Below are 21,632 nucleotides of genomic sequence, written 5' to 3' on the forward strand. Positions count from 1 at the left end.
AACAAACTATTTGTGCTTAATTTAAAAAGCAATTTTCTTGCGTATTTGAAGGATAACTTGATCATTTCATTTTATGCGCAGTACGGGAAGCAGTTGTATGTGAACTACCAGGAAGCTATGAAGCGAACAGAGGCTGCCTATGACTGGTCTTCTCTCTCCAGCACCAGCATCAAGTCAGGAACAAGCTCAGTCAGTATACCTGGTGAGTTACTTGAATCCCTGATTATGGGCAAGTCATTTTCAACCTAAATCTACAGAAATATCATTGGCACTATTGGAGCATTTCTGTTTCATGGCATAATGATAATTATTTTACTGAACCAGGTTACATCACTAGATGTAAATGTTGCTGATTTTATTCTGTTTGTGCTCAGAGTCGCAGTCAAACCACTCCAGCCAGACAGACAGTGGTATGTCAGATGGTACTTCGTCCTCTCATGCCCGCTCTCAAAGTGTGGTCAGTTCAATCTTTTCTGAGGCCTGGAAGAGAGGAACTCAAATAGAGGAGAGCACTAAGGTGAGTATCTGAGCAGGTTCTTCAATGATAAAAAACCACAGAGTTAAACCCCGGGCAGATCACATGATTTTTATTGTCGGGTACGAAGCCACTGTCAAAATTATTATTTTAATTTTTAAACAGATTAGCAGTCATTTGAGAAGATTGATTTATTACTGATTATTAACTACTTCAGTCATGAAATCTTAAAAATGCTCGAAGTAGAACTAGGATTTTAAGTTGCTTATATTTTAAATTCCAATCTGTCTTTCTATGTGACTTCAGAGAAATTGGAAATTAGTGTATACACGGTGTCCACGGGGTCTTAAAAAGTATTAAAAGTTGATCAATCAATTATAAGAAAATTAAGGCCCTTAAAAGGTTTTTAAAAGTCTTATTCATGTTTTACGAGGCGTTGTTTAAAGTGTCTGACTTCAAAAAAGCATAAATATATTTATTTTTTCGGATAATTATAACTACGGCATGCTCAAACCACGCGATTGGTTCGGGCCGGGGCCAGCCAAGCTCGTCCGTCTGGCTGATGTGACATAATTTGCGACAAACACAGGAATGTGATGTGACATGTAGTGAAACAATAGAGCGAAACAGACAGCAAAATTTAAAAATGTAAGTTTGCGTACTCCTGGTTGGAGAAAGATGAGTTTAAACAGTGGCTGTAGCCTGTTTCTGAAGAAAATCACCTTACTTATTCTTTTAAGCATTGTTTCTTTCGAGCTTATGTAAGTTCTGTTGCATGGTTGTGCTCCATTGATTTATTTAACTACAATTGTTTATTAACAACTGTTTATTAAGTATTTAATTTTGATACTTAGAGCTTGAAGTGGCAATAAGGTCTTAACATATTCTGAGAAGGTCTTTAAAAAGTCTTAAAAAGGTATTGAAATTTTTAGGATGCCTGCATATACCCTAATAAAAGTCGTGTACCACTTTTATGATGTTTAGGGTATTTTTTAAGCTTATTTTTTAAAGATTCTTTCTAATTGCATCAAAAATTGGGACCTAAAGGTCTTACAGAAATTCATTTAAGTAACACATGATTTTTTTTCCCCTCAGGCAAGGCCAGAATCAATCCGTTCTACTCATTCAAGCCATAGCAGTCATTCTTCTCATCACGTATCTCAACAGCAACATCTACACGCACAACAGCCACATGTGCATTCAATTCTACAATCACGTGGAAGTGTCACCCAGGCTCCGGCACAGGCACCAACACAAACACTGGCACAAGCACCACCCCAAGTGGCTCCAGCTCCACCACCTCCTCCTCCACCTCCTCCTCCACCACCTCCTCCTCCTATTTCCAGCATCCCTCACCATGCAACTCCTACCATGTTTGCCAAATACAGCACTATCACTCGGCTGCAAAATGCCTCTCAGGCTACAAGTCACCACAAGCCTCAGCCTCAAATTCAGCAGCAAGTGCCACCAGTACCACCACCCTCCAAACCGCAGTCAAACAATATTCCATCAGGTGCTAACATCCCACCCCCTCCTCCTCCACCTCCACCTGCCTCAATGCCTCCACCTGGTTCAGCCATGGCTGTTTTGAAGCTCGGCCCTCCAGCTGCAGCAGTAATTCCACAGATCTCCCCTTCCCCCCCCTCACCTCCTCCACCACCACCTCCTCCTCCCATAATGCCAGTGCAGTCACAGCCTCAACCACCTCCTCCACCCATAATGCCCATGCAGTCACAGCCTCTACCGCCTCCTCCACCAATAACACCCATGCAGTCACACAATCTACCACCTCCTCCACCCATGCAGTCACACGCTCTACCACCTCCTCCACCCATAACACCCATGCAGTCACATGCTCTACCACCTCCTCCACCCATAACACCCATGCAGTCACATGCTCTACCACCTCCTCCACCCATAACACCCATGCAGTCACATGCTCTACCACCTCCTCCACCCATAACACCCATGCAGTCACATGCTCTACCACCTCCTCCACCAATAATGCCCATGCAGTCAGAGCCTCTACCGCCGCCTGCACAAATCATGCCCATGCAATCACATCCTCTTCCACCACCTCCACCTTTAGTGCAAATGCAGTCACAGCCCATGCCACCACCTCCTCCCACAGTGTCATTCCAATCACAGCCTTTACCACCTCCTCCACCCCCTCTCCAGGCTAATGGCCTTCCCCCTCCTCCACCTTTAATCACTAATGGGCTTAAGCAGGCTTTTGCCCATAAATTTCCCAGCACACCACAGGATGTATTACCCCCAGCTAATCAAAACAATTTTCCTCCACCTCCCCCACCACCACCACCTCCACCACTTGCACCTACGCTCCCTCCTTACCAGCATGTTACTTCAACTTCAAATCCACCACCACCCCCACCACCACCACCTCCTCCCCCACCAGCCCCCATACATCTAGCAAATCAACCTGCGGTTTTACCCAAATTTTTCACTGGTGGATTTCCACCTCAGAAAGCACCCAAACCTTCATGTGGCATTCTTCCAGTATCCCCAGTAGCTCCAGCACTTCAACCTCCACCACCGCCTCCTCCTCCACCTCCTCCTCCACCACCTGCACCATTGAAGAATCAGCCTCCACCTACACTGCCCAAGCAGCACAGCCTCTCCAAGACACTGCCCTTCTCCAGTCAAACTTCTTCAGTACCGTCTATGGTTAAGCAGCTTGCTAGTCAATTTCCTGTTGCATCTCCTGCATTAACCAATCAAACAGATAGTCTCAAAGCTCCCCAGTCTCCACCTGCAGTGAAGGTTAAGCCAAAATGGCAGCCTGTAGGTCAAGGCCAGCAGCAACAGAGGTCACCTGAATTTCCACCACCTCCACCAGACAATGCCCTTGGCTTTGCTTCACCAACACCTCCACCACCACCACCTCCTCCTCTTCCTCCAGGTCCTACTCCTCCTCCTCCCCCTCCTCCTCCTCCTCTGATGTCAGGCTCCCCTATCAAAAAGTCTCCCTCTGGCTCATCTGCAGGTGTTAAGAAACCACCGCCAACTCCTCAGCGCAACTCCAGTGTGAAGTACGATGCCTCAACGGAATACCAGGAGTCCCGGAAGAACTTGGTGAGCAAGTTTAACCCAAGTTCTGCTTCATCAACAACATCAACCTCCAGCTGTTCACCCTCAAAGGAGCTCTCTGCAGGCCCTCAAGCACCCCCCAAACCAGGGAAGCTCAATCTGGCAAATCTTCCTTTGGCTTTGCAGAACAAATTCAATCAGAACCGCCAGTCAGCGGCAGACTTTCCATCTCCTCCACCCCCAGAAAATGATTTTTTCCCACCTCCGCCAATAGAGTCCGACCTCCCTCCACCACCACCTCTTCCAGGGGATCTAAATGGTGTGTCTCCCAAAGTGGCCGTAGTCAATCCTCAGCCTCAGCCTGCTTGGGGCAAAAGTTCCCTAAAGAAGACACAACCTCCAGCATCACTTCGCTGTAATAACACTGTTAGAGAGTCTCCACCACTCTCACCACCTTCCATACACGGGGGGCCAATTCCCCATTCTCCCAAAGGCACCACACAGCCAAACTTTTTGGAGGACCTTAACAAGACACTGAAACGCAAGTCTTCAAGAGTCTCTGGAGACAAAGTGGACCCTGTGGCCACAATGGATGACATGGTTTTGCCACCACCTCCCCCTGAACTTCTGCAGGACCAGCAGAGGCTCAGTGGCAGTGGTTTCATGTCCGGGAACATCTCAGGCTATGCAACACTACGGCGAGGGCCTCCTCCTGCCCCACCCAAGCGGGACCACAGTACCAAACTTACAAACTAAGACAATTGTATCTTTTCTTGAACACTCTTGCTTGCTAATTTCTTGTGTATCTCATAGAGTTGTAGAGAAGAAGACTTTTTTTTTTTTTTTGCTATGCTTAATGCTCATTCTGTACAAAAGCCTCAAAAATGTCAGCTTTACAGTGGCTTTGTGACAGTGTATCAGTTCCAATTCCAAACAACAAAGTGATTCCACTTCAACATATTGGTACTGCATGGAAAACAAAACTGCATAAAAAAGAATCTCATTGATTTTCGGAAAGATGAATGGTTTGAACTTTAAATTGAATTATTTTTATTTGAATTTTTATATTATTTTTTTTATATTATCAATTATTTAATAATCTGAAGAGATTTTGTTATTTTAGATTGAAGTTTTTTAAATGGTTGAATGATTGTTGTTTGAGGAGTATTATCATGGGTATGTCGTCATAAACAGCGAGTTTGCTTGGTTTAATAGCTCAGCACAACTTCCACATTTATGTGGCAGACCCAGTGCTAAGGTGATGCGTTTAGCATGTACCATGATCACTATTATTCTCTGAGCCACTTTAAGTGAGTTTTAGTTGTAATTGTCAAAACTGTAAAATGAAGGAGACGTTGTTCAGGGAGTTGTGTCATTGTCTAGTTCTGAGACTGTGGAATGTTTGCTTTTTTTGACTAGACTTGTTTCAATTGTAGATATTCTCATTTGCTGCAGTATCTTTGTCTAGGTGAAACAAATGACTGCCTTGCTGTTCTTTATTGGTCCTCACTTCGGCTGGTGAGCATTCAAGCTGACTTAGAAATGGTTGACTTTTAAGTCGTAACTGAATGACACAATCAATATTCACATAGATTTATCTTATATTCTGTATTATAACCATGTATTATTGGCTCATAAATACAGCCATGCCTTAAAAAGATCTAAAACATGCTTATCAAACAACAGATCAAAATATTGTCGCCTTACATGATACAGGCTATTACAAAAAAAAAAGTGTCTTTTCCTGTATGTTTTACCTGATTTTCCCTGTTCAGACATGCCATGCAACTGACATGAATATCACAGTGAGCACCAATGTGTAATGGCTCTACATGAGCAACTTTGCATATTTACAAACAAGTATGCATCTTATTTCATTTTGAAGGATTTGTTTATTGAATGTATTTACAATATCATGGAACTTATCAAGATAAGAAGTAACAAACTGAAGGTAATGTTAAATTATTAAGTATCCGGTCTTGATACATGGAAGGTCTATGAACATCATGCTCTACATATCTCTCTGCAAAATGTGTAATTTAAAATGAAATTATACATGTTGATATCATGCGTGGTTGTTTCTTTCTTTGGGTTTCCTAGTCAGCGGGTTTCTGTTCATATTTATGTACAGTCTATAAAGTTACAGGCTTCTAGGGGATTTTTTTTTTGTAGTACAGTAGTCTTTTGGTTTAGCTTTATGTTTGTAGCACCTTAATTTTTTAGTATGAAGAATCTTCATGCGAGGTCAGTGATATGGCAGATGATTGTTGAAGTGATCTCCACGAACGTGGCTGTCTTCTCTGTTGGCATGATGGCTCTCATGCATTGGTGGACCAAGGTGAATGCTTGGCGATGTAGTTGAATGTGTGCGATCTACAGATATGTTAAAACAATTATAAATGTTGTGATGACAATAATTATACATCAAATATGAAAGGGCGAAAGACTGCAGGAATTTGCTTACCTGTAAACCAGAAATGATTTAAATCGATGTATGATGTTAATGCTCCCTGTTGGCGAAATCATAATTGGTTGGTTTCAGATTGTCATCTCTCTCCATTATCATGTTAACATATCAAATGATTTGGTCAAGTAGCTTACTTAAATGGATAGTTACAAAATTCACCCTTTACTTGCTCCAAACACATTGGACTTAATTTATTCTGTTGATCGCAAAATAACACATTTTGAAGAATACTTGAAACCTGTATCCATTGACATTCATAGCGTTTGTTTGCTACTATGGGATTCAATGTTTACAGGTATTCAAAACATCTTCAGTGTTCAATGTTTATAAACATTTTAGTGCAATTAGTTTTCATTATTGGGTGAACTGTCCCTTAAAAGTGTATACAAATACTGTGTAGTCATATTACAATAATGTACTTCTTCAAAAAGTGCATTCTTTTTAATAGTGAACAGTTGTTCTTTTTCAAACTTAATCCCAAAATAGCTATTCGTGCTTTTATTTGTAGAGCCATGGTAAAGAGCTCACCTCTTCACTGGACTCAGAGCTTAAGCTGTCTGCCTTTGTGCATCTGAGAGCGATGATACGAGTGGATTGCAGTGTCGTTCGCGCTCTCATATAACATCCTGCCTCTGGCTGAAAGCAGAACAATTCATAAAAGTTACTACAAAGCATACCAATACTCTTTCAATGGAATTAAGCATGCATGATAGAAATAATAATTCAATCAATTTTAGTGTAGGTAAAGATTTTTTGATTTACTGAATTATGCTCACCAACACTGCATTCATTCATAAATAAGTACACCCCATTTTGAAAACAAAGCCTCCAGCCTTGTTTTATGAAATATGGTCATTGTAACTTCTTAAACTAAAATAATCATGTCCATGTTTTATAAGTCACACAAGCTGTTTTTAGTCAGTTAAGCAAAATAGAAGTTCAGTGAACTCCTAAGGTTTATTTGATTCAGCTTAAAAATTTAAGGCAACCAGGATTTTTTTTTTTTTACAGTGTAGTGATTTATAAATGTTGGAAAACAATACAACAATAGAAACAGTCAATGAAAAAAACATGAAACAACTTGCCACAAAAAATCCCTTGCGGTACATGCAGCCCTGAGGGTCGAGTCCAGAGCTTTTCTTGCACTCTGTCTCCCTAATGCCAAACTTCAGATGCAGATCAAATGTGTTCATACCCAGAGGAACAATCTTAAGGTGAACAAAAGCAAATGATCAACTACAAACTAGACAATGACGGACTGACACGCATTAGCCACTTGATATTATAGTATTATACACTCTCAGGGTCTCTGGGGTGGTACCTTTACGAAAGGTGTACATTTATACGTAAAGAGTCCATATTGGTACCTCAAACTTATATACGAGTACCTAAACATTTTAAGAGGAACACTTTTGTACTTTTTAGGTACTAATATGTACCCTTGAGGTATTCATATGGAACTTTTAGGTACAAATTTGTATACCTTTTGAAAAGGTACCACCCCAGTGACAGCTCACCTACCCTTAATTCTGAGTGTAGATTTTTCAGAAATTTTGTCTCTGCATTTCTCAATACATAGTTGTATAAAAAGAAATAATTTTGTATGATTCTTACATTTTATAAGAAAACCTTGTCTATGTCATTGCTGTTTTAACACAATTGGGTTCCCCCAGTTTTTAGACACATGAATTCAAGGCCTGGAAAGTTCTTAAGACCAAACACAGCTCCTTAAAAAGTGCTCGAGTTAAATTTGAAATAAAATGAGTTTAGGGTGTTTTGTGTAAAAAAAAAAAAAAGAGAGAGAAATGCTTCATTTTAAAATATTTAATGAGAAGTACTGCAAATTTGATCAATTTTTCAGAGTATTGCCAGTATTGAAATCAACACAAGTTCACGGCGATATATGTACTGTATGTTGGTGCTTTATTTCAAATTAACGGCGCTTTTGAAAGTCCTTGAATCTGGTGTCAATGAAAGAGTCAGAACCCTTATACAAGAAAATGCTGATTTAGAACATTTTAGTGCATTTTGAATATGAATGAACTGCTTGCCAATCTAAAAGCTGATTGAGTGTTGAGTTTTGAAAATTAGCCTAGAGGATATTTGTTCAAAAATGAAGATTTTCTCACCATTTGCACACACTTACTGTAAGTGGCACTTCACTTTTTAACTGATCTCTTTCTTCACTTGAACACAAAACAAGATATTCTGAAGAATGTTGCTATGGGGGAAAGCAGCCATTGTCATCCATAGTTGGAGCAAAACAAATATTAAGGAACTCAATGACTGCTTTTCCCCAAATTTCTTTAGTACATCTTCCTTTGTTTTAACAGAAGAAAGAAACTCAAGTTTGGATCAAGTGCAGGATGAATAACTGATTACAGAATTCTATTTTAGGGTGAACTCTCCCTTTAAGTGTTGAGATGTCACAATTTCCCAGGCAGTCACAGTTGTGCCAGATGCAGAAAGAGTAGTTCTGAAAGTATATCTTAGTATACCTTCTTCACAGATGCCTTGGACACTCTGTAGAGGTGAATCCTGGTGTAGTGTGCATTGATCTCATTGAGGGCCATCTGAAGAGCATCATCTGCTTTGGAGCTTAGCTCGAAAAGGGGAAGACCTGTAACCGCACATCGAAGATCATTGTTAATCACTTAAAGCACAGGTGTCAAACTCCCGCAGCTCTGCACAGTTTCGTTTCAACCCTAATTAAACACACCTGATCAAACTAATTGAGTCCTTCAGGCTTGTTTGAAACCTACAGGTAAGTGTGTTGGAGCCGGGTTGGAACTAAACTGTGCAGGGCTTCGGCCCTCCAGGAATTGAGTTTGACACCCCTGACTTAAAGGGTTAGTTCGCTAAAAAATAGTTTCTATTTTCTGTTGAACACAAAATAAAACATTTTGAAGAATGTTAGAAACTTGTAACCATTGACACCCATAGTTAGAAAACATACTATGGAAGTCAATGGTTACCAAATTACAAGATTTTTCTAAATAAAAAAGGAACGCCCAACAGGTTAGTGACAGCTGAAGGGTGAGTAAATGTTGACCAAATATTTAATTTTGGGTAAACTGTCCATAAGAATTCACAAGGGTGTACAAAAAAACTATTAAGTAAACACTTTAGGCACTTTTGTTGGAATGCTGGATTGTTAAAAGTTTCAATAATAAACATGGTTACACTTTATTTAGATGTTTACCTCTGTTGACTCCAGTGAACTATTTCAATTAACTCTTATTTTATTGTCAATAGATGATAGACTAGTAGACTTATCAGATTCGGGGATGAGTTGAAAACTTAAATTAGTACAAATATAAGCTTAAAGGGACACAAACCGATGTTGGAAACTGTTAACAACATTCTTTAAAAACATATTTTCTTTTATGCTTAACAGAAGAAGAACAAAAATTAAAACAACTCAAGAATGAGTAAAAGTTTAAGTAATGAAATTGCTGACATGCTCCATACATGAAAAATACACAAACACTTTTACATTAAAAATTAAGTAACAGAGAATTATATGTCTTACCAGTTTGGCAAATTGATATTTATCACACTCACCTAAACCTCCCAAAACCTGCAGGAGCAGATAGAGAAAAACACAGCACCTCATTTTCATCTGGCAGTTCAGACTGGATGCTTCTACCACTAAACGGTGCTGATTTGAACTGTTCCTTTAGTTCTACTCCTCCTTTCCTAGTATAAGGCCATGTTTAATTTGGCACCACTCTCCTGCTTGTGTATGTCTGGGTAAAGTGGAACTTTGGGATTTATGCTTGTTTTGTCACAATCCAATTTTAAAGATGAAAAAATGTCAGACATTTGAGAGCGATGTATTTTGGAAAACAGTAAATTACAAAGTGCTACAGTTTACAGCTGTTAACGAAACCAAGTTACCCCATGCATGATAAACAATGATTCTGTAATAATTTACAAGAAAATGCTATTGTGAAATAATATAAAATGGGTTTGTGAGTAAAGTATGGGTCACCTTATAATGTATGGGATAAAAAGGTGCAGGTCCCTAGCCAGACTGGTAAAAGGGGTGGTTCTTTTTGCAGTTATTTGCCTCATTTTATATTTAATTATAAGATTTAAATACTGAATTTAGGTAAATATTTAAGCATTTTTTTAGCAAGAATAGCTTGTCGGCTGGTCATCATAACTACACTTTTTAATGTACTAAAAATATTTCCTAAATATTTAGAATAAAAAAATATGACAGATATTTTTTTTAAATAGAAATTTATTACATCATGTATCATTAGGGGAAAAAAATAATAAAAACTGTAACGTAATATTATTATAAGGCAAATAACAATCTGGCCTGCACATTCAACTTTCCTCAGTCAAAATTTGGCCATTTGAATAAACAAAATGTAAACATAATAGCAATAATAATAATAATTTGAGCTTACCAATTTTTCTAGCCTCTCTTGTAAAAAAAATACATTTAAAACTTCTTGGATAACAACAATAGGCAAAATATATTTTTACATATAGTATTTAAAAGATTTTAATATAGGCCGCTTTTGGTGCTTAACACTTTTTATTGTTCATGTTTTCCTTCAAGAATAAGCTCCAAGATTGATAGAATATAAGTTACTTGTCAAATGTTTTCTCTATTGAAAAACAATACAGTAGCGGAAGATGACTTTTGCCAGATGTTTTCTTGCACAGCTGGATGTTGGACTCTTAAATAAAATAATTGTTTGCATTGGCCGAAACTGATTAACTGAAGTCCAGGAATCCGCTTGGTCTTAAAGCCTTTTTCGATGGGTTATTTTTACTATTTATGATGACATAAATTATATGATGATAGCAGTCAAAATAGGACAAATGAACTCATGAATGTGACAAAAGGCACAGATTCTGGACCTTTGTCAGTGAGGGATGGGTCTTCCAAACCACCCGAACCCCCCTGCATGGCTACTGGCCTGAGGTTTACAGAAGTTCTTATTTAAATAAAAAAAACAGACATTGTTGTTTTGAAAATTGAGCTGAAAGAACACAATTCTTCAGTTATTTGGACAACTTAATTGTGTTATGTTCAACCCGCTTAAATTTGTAACTAATCATTTCACTAAATTTTTTCATGTTGTCCTAAAACAATCCACATATTTTATGGTGTTGCATATACGCATTTATAACTCTGTTGATCCTGTTAAAAGAATAATGAATACTAAACTATTTGCTAGATTTCTGTTGTATTTCCTTCTAAACATTAACTCAAATGGTGATTATTCCCAGCATCTGAACAAATGAAATGCATGTGTGATTAGTATTTGTTGGAAGATTTTTTGTGCACATAAAATGAAGCTGACTTCACATTGTCGGTTAAAGGAAAGCTCAAGGGAGGAATGTCCAGTTCATCCAGACTGTCTGGACAATGTGTCGTGTAAATAATTGCAAAAGAGTACATGCCGGAGACTGATATTTAATACGATCTTATCTTGACACTGCAAAGTAATCCACATACTATGATGAAAGAGCAAAAAGACAAAAAAAAAGTTTCCTTGGTGGTCAGAATAACTAAAGAAACTATTTAATTATTATTAAAACATTTGAACTACTCACTTGCCCCCAAAATAAAGATGTGTTCAAAGTTCATCGAACTTGTTGATAGTTTGGACACTATGTCCCAATAATAGAGGTGTTGCTACACTGTATTGGATTGTTGCAATGTAATTTATCATTATTATGCAGCTTGCTTCAATCAAATTTTGCACAGTATACAATTTATGAAACATCAAAAATGTAAAAGTATTGATACTGCATTAGTCACTATACATTTACTACATTCAATTATCCTTAGTGTGAAAATCATTTAATCTTGAAACTACAAAAACAAAAGAATATGCAGAACCTGCAGGATTTTTCTGAAGGTAATACCAAAAAACAAAACAAAAATCAAACAACTATATCTATATCTATATCTATATATATATATATATATATATATATATATATATATATATATATATATATATAATATTTATATTATTATTATTATTATTTATTTTTTTTATTTTTTTTAATAATGCGTTAGTAAATGTTGAACAGGTATTAATCATTCTTAGTTAATTTTAGTAAATACATGAACTACTGCGCAGTAGAAAAACCCTTGTTACCTTAAATGTTTAAACTGAATCAAATTAACTATAAGTTAATTTTGAACTTATATTAAATTATGTTAAAGTTAAATTAGCTTATGTAACTTATACAATTAAATTAGAAAATGATTCACTTAGTTTAAGTTATAATAAACTAAAAACATAAGCAGTTATGACTAATTGATCATTTCATTTTTTACAGTGGAAGCTTATTGTAAAGAATGATCGAGTTTTTGTAATTTTGGTAAAAATGATAAAATATTTTTATATTATTGAATAGGTTTGCAAATTTAGCATTGCAATTGTACATTAGGATGCTTTGACGTTAATGCCAATACTTGTTTGTTCTTTGTTTTTTGCAGACATCATTTCAAGTGAATTCATTTTCATATTTTAATGATAAATACATTAATTTCCTATCCCTTTTTTGTGAACAACAGGATTTTCTGCAGGTTAACTGAACAGGCTGGATACAATGATATCACACTCTCTGTCTGTGTGTATGTTTGTTTGTTGTGTGTGTGTGTGTTACAGTATCCAATTGCTAATTTCTGTATACTGTACTCTTACAGTGCTCAGCATAATTGAGTACACCCCATTTTGAAAATATATATTTTTCTCCATTTTTCAGTGAATATAGGCAATGTATTTTGGTGCATTTAAACAAAACAGGTTTATTAAACAGATATACTAATGAAAAATAATAATTTAGTTACCAAACATATTTAGAAATTGAAAGTTAATACAATTAAATTCAAGCAAACTACTGCAAAATAAATGACAACCTACAACATTTCAACAAATTGTTTTTTTTTTTTTTTTTTTTTTTGCTTCTGTTGATTTTTCCTCTTTTTTTAAAAATCTTTATTTAATATTTTTCTATAACAAAAATTTGAATGTACTAGTTTTGGACCATTGTAAATTATTTTGTTATATAAGCTCCACTTTTGGCTTCAGTACTGACTAATGTAATGTATATGCACAAATATATTGTTTAGCTTCCTATTAAAAATATGAATTTAAAAGAGAGATTTGTGAGGGGTGTACTTATATATGCTGAGCACTGTATGTATAAATAAAATCTCTTTGGTAATATAAAAAGCTTTTCTCATTTAACTCAAATTAAAAGTCCCATATTTGATCTTTTAAATAAAAAAATCTAAGTTACTTAGATCTAAGTTAATTATATGTATTTTACTCCCAAATTCTCTGTATCTGTGTGTGTTTTAATATCGGTTAGCAGTTTTCTTTAAACTTTAAAACTATGAATTTACTAGAAACACCTAGATTTTTAAATCTCAGCCCACACCATTCCCTCCTCTATGCCCTGTTTAATTTGGAAACTCTCTGTCGCTTTCCTATCTATACACTTTCTCTTACCCAGAATCTGTGCTCCCGGGATGGCTTTTCTGTACACAGCACTTATAATGTAAAAAAAAAAAAAAATCTTATCTAATACTGGAGTTTGGTTAGGTAATCTAAAAAGTTTAGACAGCTGTACGTGACAAATGTGAGAGTTGCACAAAGCATTTCAATGTAATAACTGAAAATAAAATAATAAATAAATATTGCTAATGAAATTATGCGGGCAACCATCTGTGCTGCATCTGCACCACTCTTGCATTTTTATTATATGTGTGTAATTAAAAAAAAAAACAAGTAAACCAACATAAACCCTATATTAAACCTTCCACAAAAAAATAATAAATAATTTTAGTGAACTGAACTTTTGTTATGCAAATCTGAAATCTCTTACTATAAAAGAAAACAAGTCCAAGTATTACTAGTGCAGAATATCATATATAACACACTAAACTGATATGAAACAAACAAGAAGTTTTTTTTTTTTTAAATGAAACAAATGACAGCAGTACATAAATCTTTCATTCTTGTCATTAACTTAAAGCAAAAATTGGCATCTAACCAACACCAGCAATTCCATTCATGCACCCCTTACTTTAAAGACAGAGCAAATGGTCACAAGACAGGCTGCTATGAGCTGCTCTACACAAGGAATGATTCACAATCAGCATTATAGGGCCAGTGCAAGCTTAAAGTGCGTCAGGCTGATTCGCTACAGTCTGTAAAACGGAAACAGGGCTATTTCACTCTCACGCTCTCAATGTTGACATCAGAGGCTCCATTGCTGACAGAAATGAACCTTCAAACTCCTGATCTGAGAAGCGGGAGACGGACAGACGGGCCCGGCGTCGCATTTCTAACCGAGTAGCAGGACTCATAGAAAGGATTCGTTCCATGGCGTCTGCGTAATTGTCTTCATCATCTGCCAGAAAGCCGGTGGGACCACCATCGTATGGAACTACAATGTCCAACTTTGGACCGCCAGATTTGTGAGCTAGAATTATTGTTCCTGCAGCCATACACTCCACTATACCTGCAGACAGATGACAAAGGATCTCAGAATTACTGTCAGATACAAATATGTTTACACTTTATAATAAAGCTCCATCGGTCAACATTGGTTCAAAATTTTAAAGCAGTTTGCAACTTTGGTTTGTCTTATATTAACATTATTTAATGCTGACAGGTTAATCCTTACTGCAGAGTGATGCATCATATGAAGTATTTTACTTTATATGTTTATTCATAATAATTCATTGCACTTTAACAAAGGGTGGTAATGACATATTTAGTTTGAAATCATTTATTAATCTTTTCAAAATTTAATAACCAATATTTTAAAAAACACTGAGGTGACGAGCAAACAATGTTAGTTTTTATTATCTAAAGGTGATAATATTACATATAGTCAAGCCCAAAATTACTCATACCCCTGGCAAATTCTGACAAAGTTACTTTTATTCAACCAGTGGTGCACAAAGAGGCATCATTGTGATTTTGTTTAAAATATAATATTCTCAGCTTTTATTAGCATTTGAACAAGCAATTTAAATGCCAACAATATTTCACCTTTTTCAAGATTTAAGTTGAGTCTTTTGTGTCTCCAAAATGTGTCTGTTAAGTTTCAGCTCAAAACACCCACCCAATTATTTTTTATATATCTTTCAGAGCATTAGAATCTTCTGCTTTAAACACATTGTAGCTTTTAGTTGTCTGTGCCTTTAATGCTAGTCCTCCCTGCCTACCGTTCCCACGTGCCTGTCAGAGTGTGCCTCAATCTCCACTTCGGCTGCGTCAGATAAACAGCACAGTGACAGACATAAAGGAAGCAGATCTCACGTAACGTTTTTAAGAAATACTACAGTAAGAACTTTCTCAATGATTATTATTTGATGTTTTTGTTTTGGAGTTGCAATGATGAGTCATACACAACATCATTACAAAGTTCACGCACGCACAGACACACACTCAGTGTGTGCATTTAAATTTGCATTGATTTTGCACACAAATATGACAAGATACATGTTAATATCGACTGCGGTATGGATGTCCATTATGTTAATGTACAAAATAAACCTAATTTATGGCCACATCCTGGGATTTAAGCATCTTCTTTTATAATTGTACTGACGTGCGGCTGTGGTGATGAATTACAGCGATTATACTGTCTTGATTACAAACATGCACTGTTTTAAACACATTTTAAACTTGTAAAACTCGGTCACATTGGATGATGATTGATGATCATAGCAAGTTCTGATCCTTTAAACCCAGTTGCTTTGCCCATGTCCTCTATGGTTGATATGATTGTACGTGTTACTACGGAAACATGTTAATATGAGGCTGTCGATCAATTCAAGCAGGGAAACCGCACTCCTATTTCACGTTGCGATAAGCCCTAAAATGGGAGGGATTTGGATCCTATTTTAATATCAGGAAATTTCAAAAAAGATACTTGCTGTGTTTATATCACCCCAATATGACTGTGGACACACTAAACATATACACAGTCCTGTCCAAACAGCTTACAAAAAAATGATTTTCAGCATAGGTGCCTTTTAAGTCAAAATTTGGCGTGGTTATGAATAATTTCAGACTTGACTGTATAAAGTAATACATAAGTTATTTATTATTTGTTAATGTTAGTTATTATTTCATGTTAATTTAAGGGAGCTTTTTTTTGATTGATCAATTTAATTAAGTTTTTGAATAGAAAATAAATATTTAACATAATATTTATTAGGTGATTATTATTCTACAACAAACTTTTTTTTTGTTTGATGATGATGACAGTCAAGTCATTCTTGAAATAAATAGATTTTTTTTTACTTTGAGTTTAACCAATACAACATATTACAGCTTGGCATAATCATAAAAGTATATTTATTACAAAAAAAATAAGAGAAAAGGGAAATCTAGTGTTTTGCGATCAAACTGGCTGAGAGCATGATATTCATCATCTTACCAATGCCAAAATGTTCATTCCACATTGTGTGCAACCCGATAGTGGCATCTGTTAAATCTTTCTTCAGCTCCTGGAATGGAATATTGAGCTTAAACTCCACCCTGTCTGCTATGCCCAGCTCCTGGCACAATCCTCTCAGCATCAGAACCCGATCTTCATCCTCCTGGTTCCGACACCCACCAATCAGCACCAGCTTCACAGCCTCTCTTCCCGCAGGCTCCGCCTCCTTTCTGTCCAAAAGCTTTTTAAATGCCCTGATCTGCAGCTGATGGTCTTTTTCTGGCCGGAACTGACCCACAGAGACCAGACTGTGACACTTCTTTTGCTCTTTCTCTTCATTGTCTTCCCCAATTGGAACATCCAGGAATGCCTGAACATCGCATGGTGGGTAAACCACACTGGTGCGGTTCGGAGTGCGCCACAGAGCCAGAATGTGACCCAAAGTCCAGGTGGAATTGACCATGATGACGTCACTACAGGAGCCAGCCAGGCCATACAGCAGTGCGAAGACACAATAATAAATCACTTTGATGGCACTGAGTACAGGGTTGCTGGAGATGTAGTCTGCATTGTTGAACCTAGAATGAACATTTACAAACATCTGCATGTAAACTTATAATGTTACCTGAACCATTCAAACATTTGAAGGCCACAAATACAAACATAAACATTCACTTTTAGAATTTTTATTACAATAATGCTTAATAAGTAGTAGTATATTATTATTATTATTATTATTATTATTATTATTATTATTATTATTATAAGGGAAGCTCTGATCTATCAACCAGAGATCGGTATCGGTCGATAATTACATTTAATGACTCGATTAGTACTTGCTAATCTGGCCGATCTTATAAACCAATCTCAAGTGGGTTTTTTTACGAGTTTACAAGCAGAGGAAAAGGAACATGCATTATACATACAGGTTAAACATAAAGCAGCTACAACACATGAGGAGGTAAATGATGTGCGTGGGCATGGGAGATCACTGCTCTTGCATCACAGCAGCTACAGTGTATTGCTGCCACTCACGCGAGTGATGCTCTCTTTGTTGCAATCATTGTATATCCAATGTTTTGAGACAAGAGCAGAGCGATCGGCCCCTTTTATAATCTCATGCAACCGCATGACCTCTGCCAGAAGGTCTGCGAGTTTTTCGCATATACAGTCGCTCTGTGACACCCGCAAATAAGATAAAATACCCCAGAAATCATGGCGACGAGAGTGAATGAGAAAGAGAACAGATCGCAAGTGACACGATGATGTAAGCATTACATTTCTTAGGTTAGATGAATAGTGCAGTAAAAAAAAGTCCTCTCTCCTTCTCTGCTGTGAGGTTGTGCAAAGCTGTCATTGTGCTGTTGTCAATCGCTGTAGATGAGCAAAATATTGGAATGGTCTTGCATGTATTTAGGCCTTTTTACATATAAGAATTGAACGTTCTGTGTCTTTGACAATGTTAAAAGTTTACTAAAACCTGACCAGAAATATTAGGGGGGGGGGGGGGGATTTCTTTTTTTATTATTTTTTTATTTTTTGAGAATTTAACTTTTTGTAATATGATTATTGCAATAAACAGTAGCGTATAGGGCTATTTGCTTTTAGTAAAGAAGTAATGGATTTATAGGTATGCATTTTAACTTCTTATGCATCAAATATGCACTCCAAACTTGTTCTTTCATCATTTGTTATGTTTCCAAATTGCTTTGTTAGTCATTTGTTAGTCAACTGTTTTATCTACTATTTTCTGTAAATCTGATTCTGGCTATGACATATTCATACCTAAATGGTTATAAGAGAGGTGTTTAAGGGATTATATGTAACATGCTTCATTTATTTTCTTAAGTAAGACCAATAAAGTTTCAAACTTAGAGGCAAAATGTGCTTTATGCATTATAAAGCTTGAAATCAGTACTCAGTATCGGCCAGTCAAAATGACAAAAAGAAAAAACGGTTCTCGGTATCGGCTGCAAAAATCCTGACCAGAGCATCCCTAATATATAATAAAACTATGTCTAAATGCTGTTTGGTTAGTTATAATTAACCACTGGTATAAACCAATAACATAAATATATAAATAAGTTATTATTTATATATTTTGTATTAATACACTCCAAGTTAGGTGAAGGTTTCTACTCCTTTAAAACAATTAATTTACATGACTGTTCCTGTCAATAGGGTGAAGATATAAGAAAGTCTTTTAAATTTTCTATCCAATAAAATAATTTCATTTAATTCAATCCCAATTGTGTGTTTACTGGTACAAATGCAGTACTAGCACTTAACTAATTAGAATACGACACACTAATGCACAGTGCAAAATAAAACAAAATACATGCACATTTAATAAGTAAACTGGAACAGATTTAACTAAACACAAATATTTAACACAGTCATTGTGGTGTTATTAAAGCCCATTATGGAATGTAAAGTAATCATTTAACATTAAATATGAAATAAATTATTCACATTTAATTTACTAAATAATAGTAATACATGACTTTCTTGACTAACCTGGGGTTTCTTTCTCGAACCACAGACAGCATGTCCGTGCTGATGGTTGGATAGTGCACATAGCTTCCCACTTGACAACCACCCAGATAGCGGAACACGGGTAAGGTGAAGGCGAAGCCCATTGAGTCAATATAGAGATCTGGAACAAACTCAGTCAATGCCTCCCACCCCAAGAAGATGGAGCCCACACTCTGCCCCAGAAGGGTGAAATGTGGGTAAAGTTTTGCCTCCACCAGTAGACGATGCTTCAGGAACACAAACTTAACGGGTCGGGGGAGTCTGATGTTAAATCGTCTCCGTGCTCCATCCAAAATCTCTTCTGCCGTCACCCCCTGATCACCCGTGTAGACTACGAAAGAAACATCTTGGTACCTGCAGTGCAAACATACAGAATTTATTTGCTCAATATGGTGAAGGCCAGCTTTGTTGATGTCACACGTTTTGGGCTGACACTTTTTTTTTCAGTATGTTGATTTGTTTCCAACTGAAATGGAATACTGAGAATACTTTCTTTTGCACATCATCAGAATTACATTGGAAATTATAAAAACAAACAGATTTTTCAGCGGATTAACTTTGATGGATTAATTATTCACCTTAAGAATAATGTGAGCGAGCAAAATCAACCTTGTAAATTCGTATTTCAAGTCAATAGCTTCAGTCATGGTGTTGCTGCTGGGGTCCCATGACAAAGAGTGACTTCATGGTAATCCATATTTTATTAACAAATATCACGTTACCATGTTTACTTTTAATTGTTTTACACATTTTCAGAAGTTTAAAAAAAATATGGCTTGTGAGTTATGTCATGACAGAATAATTTAAGACAATATGCTTGAGCGATTCAAAACTAGAGCTGCAAAATCAAAATTCAAAATGATCAAAGTATGAAAATTACTGAAATATCGAAAAACATGCATATTGCACATGGTTAGCAAAAAAACTTTAATACAAAAGTATTTTTGTGTGCCTGCCACAAGCATAGCCTTTGAAAGTCTTTTCGAAACATCAGGCAATGTCCATATTCTTATTAGCAGAAATATCTGACCTGTTTTGAAGAGCCCGTAAAGCACACCACAGCACTCTTTCTCCTCCTCCTCCTGCATTGCAATATGGGTGGAAAAAAGCCACGGCAGGCCGGCCATCCTGAACTCTTCTGGTCTTCCTCTTCATCTGCAGCCAACTTCTCACCCCCATGATGAAGAGGAAAAGGATAGTTGTCAGGAGGAAACTCAGATAGAAGCATGGTAACATAAGAGACCAGAGTAACCTGGGGAAGCAAAAAACAAAAACACAAGCAATTTATCCAGCATCTCATTAATGTCAGTTGCCATACAAGAGTAGCAATTAAAATAACTAAAATTCTAATAAACAGTACTTAGACAAAACAAATGTACAATGTTTCAGATTTCCATTATATTCTTATCTGTCCTACTGATGATTGTGTGCTAAGATACGTGTTAATCCGACAAATTGATGACATGTAAAAGTCTTGTTTATTTCAGTAGATTGAGGTAAAGCTGGTTTTATATTCCCACATTCGTTCGTTTTTGAAAAGCTACAACTTTGACACGGTCCCTATATTGTTTACCACGCTAACGTTACTTTAAATGTTAGGTATGATGCACATATGTCTTCAAACAACATTAGCACTATTTAATTGACTGTGAACAATGTTGTACTTTGATTTCCCCTATTATTTTGTAATTTGCAAAGAATAATTTTCTGAAATTATATTATCATGGAGAAAGTCCGAACCTGCGAATATAAAACCAACTTTACCCTACTGACTGGTAGATTCATCCATTCATTTTAAAGACAAAATGAACTCATCATAGATATTATCATTATGCATTCATCCGTTAGGAAATTGTTCAGCGCTAACCCACACAATCTATACAGTTGATCAATTAACTTTAAGATCATTACCTTATTAAATCGCACAGACAAAGGGAAAAGTGATCGTGCGCTGACATCTTCTCCAAATATATGACAACACAACACGTCGCCTGACAGATCCCGGAAGCGCTTTTCTAAACTTCTTCTGGGTTTTTACTAAGGGTTGACAAATGACCCCTACTGGACCGGAGCCTGATGCCAACAAAAAAATTAACTTGTCTTTGCAAGCCACCTAGTGTTAGGATTAGGAGTTACGTTTAAACTCATGTATTTTTGCTGCAATGCTTCTAGAGGTGGCGCAGTGGGTAGTATTGTGGCCTCACAGCAAGAAAGTCGCTGGTTCGAGCCTCAATTGGGTCAGTTGGCATTTCTGTATGGAGTTTGCATGTTCTTACTTGTTCGCGTAGATTTCCTCCAGGTGCTCCAGTTTTTCACACAAGTCCAAAGACAAGCGGTATCGTTATAGGTGAATTGGGTAAGCCAAATTGTCCGTAGTGTATGGGTGTGTATGGATGTTTCCCAGTAGGCTGCTAGGTTGCATAGCTGGAAGGGCATACTCTGCGTAAAACATATGCTAGATAAGTTGGCGGTTCATTCTGCTGTGGCGACGCCTGATTAATAAAGGACGAACAGAAAATGAATGTTTATTAGAGGCCAGCAATGTTGCCCTTAGCTGTTAATTTTCTGACCATATTTATTATAAAATAATAACAGTTCTTTAAAAATACATCTTTACAAAAACCTGTTGATATAAAAGTATACACAGAGCCAATTCAAAGTAAA

At 36.6% G+C, this 21,632-nt stretch overlaps 3 protein-coding genes across 17 annotated transcripts in view; 1 reads left to right on the plus strand and 2 right to left on the minus strand.

Annotated features, from left to right (window-relative positions):
- The window catches only part of raph1b (Ras association (RalGDS/AF-6) and pleckstrin homology domains 1b), a 78,000-nt gene extending 72,412 nt beyond the window's left edge, over positions 1-5,588 (plus strand). For 5 of the 13 annotated variants that reach the window (XM_087235956.1, XM_087235959.1, XM_087235955.1 and 2 more), the window contains 4 exons: positions 82-202; positions 375-517; positions 1,571-2,280; positions 2,366-5,588. In XM_087235956.1, coding sequence (XP_087092082.1) covers positions 82-202; positions 375-517; positions 1,571-2,280; positions 2,366-2,396 — 1,005 coding nt within the window. In that variant the 3' untranslated portion in view covers positions 2,397-5,588. 13 annotated transcript variants of the gene reach the window in all.
- spp2 (secreted phosphoprotein 2) lies at positions 5,393-9,737 on the minus strand. 2 transcript variants are annotated; one of them, XM_087234987.1, is made up of 6 exons: positions 9,555-9,737; positions 7,501-8,610; positions 7,076-7,311; positions 6,519-6,626; positions 5,988-6,033; positions 5,393-5,896 (listed from the first exon to the last, which is right to left on the minus strand). In XM_087234987.1, the coding sequence occupies exons 3-6, from the start codon at positions 7,181-7,183 to the stop codon at positions 5,769-5,771; spliced, it is 390 nt and encodes a 129-aa protein (XP_087091113.1). In that variant the 5' UTR covers positions 7,184-7,311; positions 7,501-8,610; positions 9,555-9,737; the 3' UTR covers positions 5,393-5,768.
- A 3,180-nt stretch (positions 9,738-12,917) lies between these two features.
- alg11 (ALG11 alpha-1,2-mannosyltransferase) lies at positions 12,918-20,971 on the minus strand. Of its 2 annotated transcripts, none has more exon segments than NM_001281826.1 (5): positions 12,918-14,501; positions 16,434-17,011; positions 18,951-19,322; positions 19,999-20,133; positions 20,880-20,971. In NM_001281826.1, coding segments are annotated over 5 exon segments (1,416 nt in total). In that variant the 5' UTR covers positions 20,927-20,971; the 3' UTR covers positions 12,918-14,217.
- Positions 20,972-21,632: the final 661 nt, after the last annotated feature.

Source organism: Danio rerio, chromosome 1 (genome assembly GCF_052040795.2).
Source record: "Danio rerio strain M-AB ecotype USA chromosome 1, GRCz13ab, whole genome shotgun sequence".
NCBI classification, from domain to species: Eukaryota; Metazoa; Chordata; class Actinopteri; order Cypriniformes; family Danionidae; genus Danio; species Danio rerio.

Coding starts and splice junctions, on each gene's coding strand:
- spp2 (XM_087234987.1), bottom strand. CDS start 7,183: ATGAACACATTTGATCTGCATCTGAAGTTTGGCATTAGGGAGACAGAG. Junction 6,034..6,518: donor GCTCTGAGTCCAGTGAAGAG/GTGAGCTCTTTA, acceptor TTTCGCCAACAG/GGAGCATTAACATCATACAT. Junction 5,897..5,987: donor AAATCATTTCTGGTTTACAG/GTAAGCAAATTC, acceptor ACATATCTGTAG/ATCGCACACATTCAACTACA.